General features: G+C 40.0%; 1 protein-coding gene across 2 annotated transcripts; it reads right to left on the reverse strand.

The window, feature by feature from the left end:
• Window positions 1–222: 222 nt before the first annotated feature.
• Window positions 223–9,461, reverse strand: muskelin. Of its 2 annotated transcripts, none has more exons than XM_053758609.2 (14): window positions 9,229–9,461; window positions 8,831–9,043; window positions 8,254–8,455; window positions 7,922–8,114; window positions 7,367–7,536; window positions 6,849–6,951; window positions 6,118–6,344; window positions 5,431–5,594; window positions 4,913–5,060; window positions 4,327–4,518; window positions 3,923–4,081; window positions 3,498–3,749; window positions 2,783–2,992; window positions 223–2,255 (listed from the first exon to the last, which is right to left on the reverse strand). In XM_053758609.2, the coding sequence occupies exons 1-14, from the start codon at window positions 9,306–9,308 to the stop codon at window positions 2,028–2,030; spliced, it is 2,541 nt and encodes an 846-aa protein (XP_053614584.1). In that variant the 5' UTR covers window positions 9,309–9,461; the 3' UTR covers window positions 223–2,027. The 2 variants fall into 2 exon arrangements, with proteins under 2 accessions (XP_053614584.1, XP_053614585.1); XM_053758610.2 differs by having other exon boundaries at window positions 2,831–2,992; window positions 9,229–9,460.
• Window positions 9,462–9,578: the final 117 nt, after the last annotated feature.

Here is a 9,578-nt window from a genome sequence, read left to right on the forward strand (position 1 = left end):
TCCCGTTCGTCACGCCCGGTTTTGACCCATCGGGAAAGAATGGTAATTAAAAAAAAAATCCGTCACCACCGCGGTTTATCGTGTGATTAATTAATTATTGAGCAGTATTGGTCTAAACACAAAATAATAAAATCCACATTGCACAAGCAAGTGTGCTGCAAATACACCTTCAAACCAAGTAACATAAAGATATAGCTTATGTTTATTTGATGATAGATATAATAAGATTTCCTAAGTGATTTTTTTAAAATAAAAATTCCTATTCGTCCCAGTCGGAGACAAAAGTTGAGAAGACATGAAAAAAAGAAGCTTGCTATCATAGGGGTTGCAGGTTTATCTGCCGCCTACTGTACAAAACTAACCTTTCGATTCTAATTCTGATTTTGAATAAAAATCCAAATCGGAACGAACAATTATATACATAGTTATTACTCCATTATTATTTTCTTATACGTATATTTATTTATGCTATTTTGATTACACAAACTTGAAATGAGCCAATAAAGTGGTTAATTCAAATATCGTCTTAAAAGTCATATATATTATAAACTTATGTTTAATGTATTTATATTTTACGTATTTTGTTTACTTTGTTTGGAATCAAGCGGGAATTGAGTCCACTATGCCAGACAGGTAGGTTCAATTCTTGCTCAAAAAATTTCATCTCATAATTTTCAAAATGTCTGACATGTATAACAAAACCATTTAAATAGTTGTTTTCATCTCATTTCAGTATTTGACAAATGATAGAACGAGATAAAAGTACAAATCTAAGCAAAATCAGGGAAAATCGTTTTTTTTAAAAGAGGATAAAAGTTCAAACATGTCTTGGAATTTGTAATAGAAACCTCATTGCCAATTCGAATCTTTGAATTTGGAATTGTTTTTCAACGCGCATGCGCTGTGTATAATTATTTATAATATATACAACAACAAGATCCTACAGGAATTTTATAGAACTGATAGTCTATAATCAAATAGTGTGCAATTATAATTTCAGTCGCGGCAAGTAGCCATAATATTATTTATTTACACTTTATTATTTTAAAGTTAATTAATAATTAAATACAACCCAAAATTAACAAACAATAGTATTAATAACTATCGCGCTTTGGACACATAACTACATATATATTAATGCGATTTTGCCATTTTTATTTAATGTTGCTGACGTTTCAACAACCTTGCAGTAGCCGTGGTCGAAGCCGGGCTGGTGTACTTGCTGTGTGAAGTTGGGGTGGATGCAGTTTCTCAATGTTTCGTTAATATATATGTAGTTATATTAACATCTTCATTCGTGCATAATTGAGAACAAAGTTTTAAAATCAATTGTATACATGACGATAAAGAATTTTAAGATAAATAGCACATAGGTAGATATTGCCATTCATTAATCATAATGAGCCATTTTTATATCGTACTAGCACGTCCGCGGTAGCCTATTTTTTACCTCCGTATTTAGCTATATCTAATACAAATTTTATCAATAAAATCCCAGAGGTAAATTATTACTATTCAATATATTGGTATAAAAGTATGAACTTATAATAGTAAGTAGTAGTAATCCATACGTCCGTTGTAGATTCACAATTGCTTTCCTTATGTTTGAGTAAGGAGCATCCTCCTTGCTCATCCCACCATAGCCATATGGCCATAAGGCCATGACCTACCATCCGGGATTGGAGTTCTGATGGCTGTACAAAACCTTGGGACGACTTAACGTTTGAAAGCACGGAGTGAGTACATTTTTGGTTACACATTACATAGTTTCGTATTCTTGGCTCTGTCTACGTCTTAAATTGTAATGACGCGATACTGCATCTGTATGCGTAGTGCGACTTTGCTATTTACATGTCACCATAGAGTCAAAATACAACTAGCCAATCACAGTGCGCCATTGTACAACAACACCCCAATGTGATTGGTTCCCTGCGTCTCACTTCGATTCCATAGTGACAAGTGAAATGCAAACCAGCATTTAGCCCTCTGTACATATATGACTAAAACGTCGAAACAATAAAATATTCTTACAGGCTGACAAGATCCATGATGTCTCCCTTGGGAGGGACAGTGCTGGGCCGGAAGTACTGACACAAGTGGTCGTACAGCTGTATCCTGGCGGCGCGGGCCTCCCGCTCCCGCGTGGGGGGCTCCTCGTCCGCGTCCTCCCCCACGTCCCACGTGTCCGGGGCGGGGAGGGACACCTCCTCGAACGGGACTACCGGCTCGGGCAGGGATTCCACTGAGCCTAGTACCTGTCCGGTGTAAGTCTTATTTCATTTGGGGATTCAAAGAAATTAGACATATTACAAACTGGTTAGTATTTTGGAATGGGTCTGAGAAAAATGCTTGAGGAAAAAAATGTTTAAATACCATGAAGTGTATGTTTCAGTAAGAAAGGGTGTCATTTCGCGAAATGAAAATATAAAAAAGTAAATCTTTTTAAAATATTTAGTAGCGGAAATTGATTGAAATCGTAGTAATAACTTTTAGTAGATTTTTGAGATTAGTTGTTGTTATGTCAAATTAGATGCTTTCTTTCATGTGTCAAAAATAAATATAATGGGGTTTGTATGATAGTGGGCACAAGTGACGTCACAAATGTCAGAGCCAAAAAGCGTTTTAATGAGAACAAAAAATCGATTGATCAAAATGATGATGTATGAATGTATGTTTGTTACTCTTTCACGAATATAATTTGAAACACATAGGGTACTTATCCCGAAATTTCCACGGAGCGAAGCTCCGGGGTGCAGCTAGTATTATATGAATGTTTTTATACATTTGAGTTGTAATGTGGAGAGCGAGAGACGGTGGTGAGCAGACTGACCGCGTGCAGCGCATGCGCGTGATGCGCGAGCTCTGCGGGCGCGGCGCGCGCGCGGCGGCGGGCGAGCGCGCGCGCGCCGCGTGCGCACAGTGCGGCCGGCGCGTGCGCAGTGCGCGCTGCGCCCGCGAACAGCGCCGTCGCCAGCTTCTGGAACCGCGACACCTGCAACCGCCGTCCGCTTAACGACACTTCATTATGGCAATGCTTGTGTAATATGCACTAGCAGCTTCTTAATTTTATCGCGAACACACACAAACGCGTCAAAGGACTTCATTTCTTCTTCATTCTATAATATGTAAAGATAATTACTTTATGACATGACATACATCATGTTTTTACATTCTGATGTTACGTAATAATCAAACATTCCACAAGTAGGGACTAAATTAATTATTACTCGTTTAGTGTTTGAATCGTCCATTCCATTACTATCATAGACATCAACACCTAACGATATCTAATGTAATTTTGTAATTACAATCTCAAAAAATCTGCGTATTTAATATGCTGGAACATAATAAATACGCAGATTTTAAAACATATACGTGTATATTTATTCTGGTATAAATTTAGGTATACTACAAACTGGCTAATACTTTGGAATGGGTCTGAGAAAAATGCTAAAGAAAAAGTATGTGAGAACATTACAAGAAATATAAAATAGTACCTGTTCAGGATCGCTGTGGTCCATAGCGTCAGACAGATCATTCCTGAGATAGAGGAGGGCGGCGGAGGCGGAGGCGGAGGAGGAGGCGGAGGCGGCCGCCAGCTGCCGGTAGCGCGCCTCGCGCAGCGCCAGCCGCGTGCGCGCGCGCAGCTGCGCGCTGCTCACGCGTCGCAGCCGCAGCGCCCACAGGTCGTCCAGTCGCAGCCGGGGGGAGCTTTGGTTGCCAGGGTTCCCGCCGAATAGGTAATGTACCTACATTACATTAAATACAACAGGTTCGTTCAACAGACCCACATAAACAAGGTTACTTCAAGGATTAAGTAAAAATTTGTGTACTTGATTTTGGGTTTTAAGACTTAGTTTATGTTATATTTTTACGTCAATAAGTGATGTATATCATCCTAAATTCCGTTTATTTTATTTACCTTCCTGACTGGATCTAAGACCAATTGATGCGCGAATCTAGGTCTAGGCTCAGAGGGCGCCACCGAGTCGTTGCGGTACACGCACGTCCACGTCATCCGCCGCAACGAGAACACCCACAGAGTGTTGTACACGCGTTTGTCCTTCTCTTTGCTCATGCCCTGCAATATTAGAAAGTATTTCGTGAATACTTTGATGCTTGTGTTCATTATTTAGTATAATAACTTTTTAGTTCCGAGTAAAAATGTACAATATAAACAAATGACGCACTTAATGTTAAATCTCGCCATTAGGAGAAACAGTTCGGCGCAAAAAAGTGACAATAAGAATGAAATGAATTATGTACAAACACAATCTACATAAATATGAATACATCACGTTGCAGGACGTCACAGCCAACACTCACAGACAGCACAAACATCTCGTCAGTGTCGGGGTCGAGCGTGGCCCGCTGCGTGAAGCCGGCGGCGGGGGGCGGACTGGCGCAGGTAGCGACACACAGCGCGCGACACGAGCCATCCGCCACGTCCCACCACCACAGGTCCAGCAGGTGCTCCTTGTTGCGCTGCCCCGCGAAGATGTACAGGCGACGTTGGATCTGCAAAATATATGAGTTACTTATATACCCATTAGTCAAAATATTCAATTTGCTTGCTTTTTTAGACATGAGTGAATCGGATGGATCGAAGGATTTACTAGCAGAAATATAAAAACAATTGCGCAAGCATTTCCCAAGAGATACTTCAAAAAATGTGCACACGGAATACGTTGGTCGTCGCCAGCTACTGGTCAAAACTATTATAGTCCAATTACAAAATTCGACACGAAGAAGAAAACTTCCAAGATTGCCAAGCACGTCCTCATTTGAAAGCATAATCAGCGTACGGTCGTAGCGGTCGGCTACAAAAGTCCATTCACTTTTCAACTTTCACTTTATTCTGCAGAAATAACATTCAAAAGTATGACAGGATTTTTGCAACCATACAACTTACAGGGTGGAACAGCATGGAGTGCGAGACCCTGGGCTGGGGGGAGGGGGGGCCGCCGTCGTGCGGCTGGTCCGGCAACAGCTGCTGCCACGAGCTGGTGCTGATGTAGTACGCGTACAACCCCGAGTACTGCGGGCTCACCACCTCCTCGCTGGAACACACGGTGCGATTAAATAAATGTACAACACTCAATAATCCACGCTAAACAATAATGAAATTAATATAAATATACCTATATATAGACTTTCACGACCCAGGTCAATCTGAAAAAGATATTTTTCCAACCTGACGCTCCGATCAGGTCTATCGAAACCAGGACCTCAAGTGTAGCAGTCTGGCATGACGACCATTAGGCTACAGTGATCATTAAAGGTAAAACATAGCATTATTACAACCTATAAAGTCACCATAGGTGTTTGTGTGTCAAATTCAATGCACATTCGGTGGCGGAACACGAGATACTGAAGCTATTCTCCAGTTTCCCACATAATACGAGATATTACTGGCAACACCAAACTCACGTGTTAGCTGGCAACACTCGTCCCCCAAACACGTATATGGTCTGCGTGTCAGGGTCTATGCACATCTGGTGGTCGAACACCAGCCGTGGGCCGCCCGCCGCGGCCGTGTCTGCGCAGAGAAGGCTCCATGTGTTCGTTGCTATGTCGAACATGTAAAGGTCACTCTGCAATTTAAAATAATTAATGCTAAATTGCACAAATTCGTCACACAGGAATAGCAAATATGGCGGAAGGCCTTTGTAGTGCTCATTGGTTTGCGAAAACAACTTACGTTATTCAAGTACGTGCATTTTTAATACGTAGTACGTGCATTGTGTATGCTATTGAAAAAAGTTGGAAAATTGATCCTGGCCCCCACACTTTGTGGCAACAACAGTTTTCCTACTGCCGCGTGTAATGGGAGTTCGGGTCGGGGTTCAGTTGATTCGGGCAAGTTGTTGTGTCCGGATGGGTGGAGTTAGTAGTGGTGGAGCATCAGTAATGTGGTTGCGATGTACAGTAACCTGCGAAGATGGGGGCACGTAACCTAGCCGTAAAGTACTAGTGTAATTAAGGACACTAATATAAAAAGATTATTAGCAAAACCATGAGTTTACATTATTTACAATGTGTTCATAAGAATATATACACCTACAACGATAGTGATAACAGAGCTCACTAAAACTAACAATTTATTTAACAACTCACGTTCATGTTGTGCGCCACCCGCTGCGCGCTGTCCAGATACCGTCCGAGCGTGTACAGCTTCCGCCGTACAGGATCCAGCACCATCTTATGGCAGGACCGCGGGGAGGGGCCGTTGACCTGCCCGCTATGAGCGCACAACAACGTCCATCTCTCTCGCTCCGTGTCGAAAGCCCACAGGTCGTCCAAATCTACTGTGCCGTTCCAACCCCCGTATAAGTATAATGTACCTGCAAGAAAATATAATATCTAGTCAAATTAGATACCTTTTTTCTAATGTAAAAAAATATTATAACATAATATCTAGTTAAATCGATGAACAATGTAGTTCGTTAAAACTGCCTTTTCCATTCTTTATATACTAGTGGTCTTGTCTATAAAGAGTAGAAAAGGCATTTTTAAATATTTGCTCTTTGCCTGTAGTACAGTTCAGTTGTCCGGTTAACCGGACTACGGAAGAAATAAGAATAGAAGATAAATAAAATATTTAAAACAAGGGTGAGTTGCACTAGTCATCTTGACATAATAGCGTATATTGCGGTTTTTCAGCGCAGGTTTAAAGTTAACGTCAAAGTTGACTGGTGCAATCCACTCTCAGTACCTATTTTAATCTTATGAACTACATTTTTCTGAAAACTTTTCTTTCATGTAGCAAACATTATTGAATTTCTGTATGATTTTTTTTACATTTCAGAACAATGAAAATTAGATTATAGTGTAGGTGTTAAAGTTACCGGTGGTGGAATCGACGACCAGCTGGTGACCCCCGCGCGGCCCAGGGCTGTTGCAGCACGAGGGGGAGCACAGCTCCGGGGGGCTCCCGCTCGAGGGGCTTTCCTGGGAACAAATATTCATATAAAATATCTACTCTATTCTGTATTATACAACAAATACAAATGCGTGTCGAGAAATATCCGGACAAATGCGTGTCGGGCCATACACAGTGTAGGGTTCCGTAGTTTACTACAACAACCAAACATTATTATTATTTGTTAATATAAGGATAATAAGAAATAGGTCTAAATTTTCCATGGAGTTGTTCGAAGTTTTATAGTAGAATACAGCTATTACTCGTAAACTTATAAAGCCAATATAGGTGTGATAGTTTTCCTTCTAATTCCGTTATTAATGAGTACTAATGCCGTAACATTTGAACTCCTAACAAACGTTGGTAGAGGGTGGGGACACTTGACTATAAAGAAAAATGGCACTTTTTTTAATACAATAAAACAGAATATGGTATGGAACTCACGGCGGCGGCCCTGGGGTCGCGGTCGGCGCAGGCGAGGTCGGGGCTGGCGCCGCGCGGCTGCGGGCTGCTGTCGCAGCACAGCCGCTCCTCCACCGCGGCCGAGCACGCAGACATCTGCCGCCACTCCGGCGTGTACGGCTGCCAGGACATGTACCAATCCAGTTCGCCCTCTGTTCCAAATGCCCTCACATTTGTTACCACATCGCTTGTTGTATGTAAATCACAACTACTAAACTTATTGAAGTTTATGAGTACTTGTTACTTTTAAAGGCTTATCATCTTGACCAACCTACATAAAATTCCATATTTAGTTAGGAATGTGGAGGAAGACATAGGATATCTTACATCCGAAAACAGAGTAGTGAGGCTGTAGTGAGACCAATCACATTACAGTGTGGTTATCTTTGCTTCTCAATACTATATTGAAAATGGTTCATTGTGGTTCGTTTGTAAACCCTCAACGGTCAATATCAAATAGCAAAGTTGCACTAGTATTCTCATGGTGAAATTACATACACAAACAAAGTCAAATTAATAAAATAAACAATTGCTCACCATTCACAGCAGTCTCCATAATCTCCTCAGCAAGTTTATAATCTCCATTCTCAACAAGGGCATTCCACAGCCTAGCTTGAAGGTCTCCTTCCAACCTGACCCCTGTCTCACGGGATAGGGCTTCAAAGGCATCCTTGTATCTCCGTCTACGAAGGTGCTTTAATAGAATACGCACTGCTTCCTCTTCTTTACGCTGCAAATTATAGTTACAGTTAATCAACAGGTTGTTGTTATAAAGAAAATATTTATTATAATATAATAAAAGGCATAATTAATTAGCCTAGAAAAATTGTTTTTTTTTAATTAAAAAAAAAGAATAAAAGATCACAAACCAAGTTTATAGTCTCCATTGCATCATTGATAAGTTCCTCCTGGTTCTTGCCCTGGAGCTCCACATACCATATTGTGTAATTATAAGCGGGCCCCCAAGATTGCAGAGGCACTATCTTCAGATACGTGACAGGTAAGTACAGACCCTCGGTAGTCCTGTGACGCAGCCTGAAGGTTTCAGCAGAACTGTCTTTTTTGAGTCCACTAAAAATATAGAAACAATTTTAATATTCTTTAAATATTAATCTCATATGTATTTCACAGTAAGAGTGAAGAGATGATGGTATAAAGCTTTAAACAATGTTTTGAGAGAAAATTGAAGGTCTACGGAGTAGTGGTAATTGGTTAATAAAACCACTGGTGATCAAAAGTAATGAAACCTGGGTCCAGTTGTTGTGCCACGTGAGTTACAATACTGCAATATAAAAACATACCAATCTGACTCATACATAACAGTTTTCATAGTATTACAATATCTTCTTCCATAACATAATAATGTTCAGTGACAATTTAACTACTATGATAGTTTAGTACCTAGTTATAGTACCCACTTATTAAAATATTTTCAAATTTACTTACGCTGATAAAAGTAAAGACAGATTGTTTTCATCTACACCTCCAAATATTTGGAACTTTTTAAGATCACTGACATGAGCTTTTATGTATTTTCCGAATTTTATTGTTTCGACTATTGAGACCGACTTCAATTTCAGCATAATGTATTGAGCAGGCGTCGTGCTGTCTGTGAACCATCGCGAAAGCTGATCCGATGGGTTGTTCACCATAATATTCCTACAATAGAAGACATAAACACATCAATATTGACATAGGTATTTTAAATGCGGCCAGGTAAACTTCTTGATGTATTGATCTTTTGGGTACATAGTAAAAAATCTTTGTAGAATGTCCTGTTATATAAAACAAACGCAATTTTTACACAAGCATTCGCCGATAGGTATTGATGGAAATGTACTTACTCTGGTATATAATTAGCAGAATGACTGGAATATCTATGTATTGTGTAACATAGCTTTACTGTATCGTATTTTTCATCCATTTTACGATATTATAATAAACAATTACTTATGAAATTAGTTCTCTTCACACTTTTCTTCGGCTAAATTCATTCTTCATCAAAAATAAATTAATTTTTGACAAGAGAAAAACTTTTTTTTAGTTCGTTGTCAGACTAGACTGCATGGTCTTTTTTAAGCGCGTTCCTGATGACGTCATTCGGTTTTTTTTAGATCTGCCTTGTAGAAAGCTCCCAAACCCGATGTTTCCGTACTGAAAAAGTAAGGAACGTATATACGTTCCTTACTTTTTC

This window comes from Plodia interpunctella, chromosome 18 (genome assembly GCF_027563975.2).
Source record: "Plodia interpunctella isolate USDA-ARS_2022_Savannah chromosome 18, ilPloInte3.2, whole genome shotgun sequence".
In the NCBI taxonomy this organism is placed as follows: Eukaryota; Metazoa; Arthropoda; class Insecta; order Lepidoptera; family Pyralidae; genus Plodia; species Plodia interpunctella.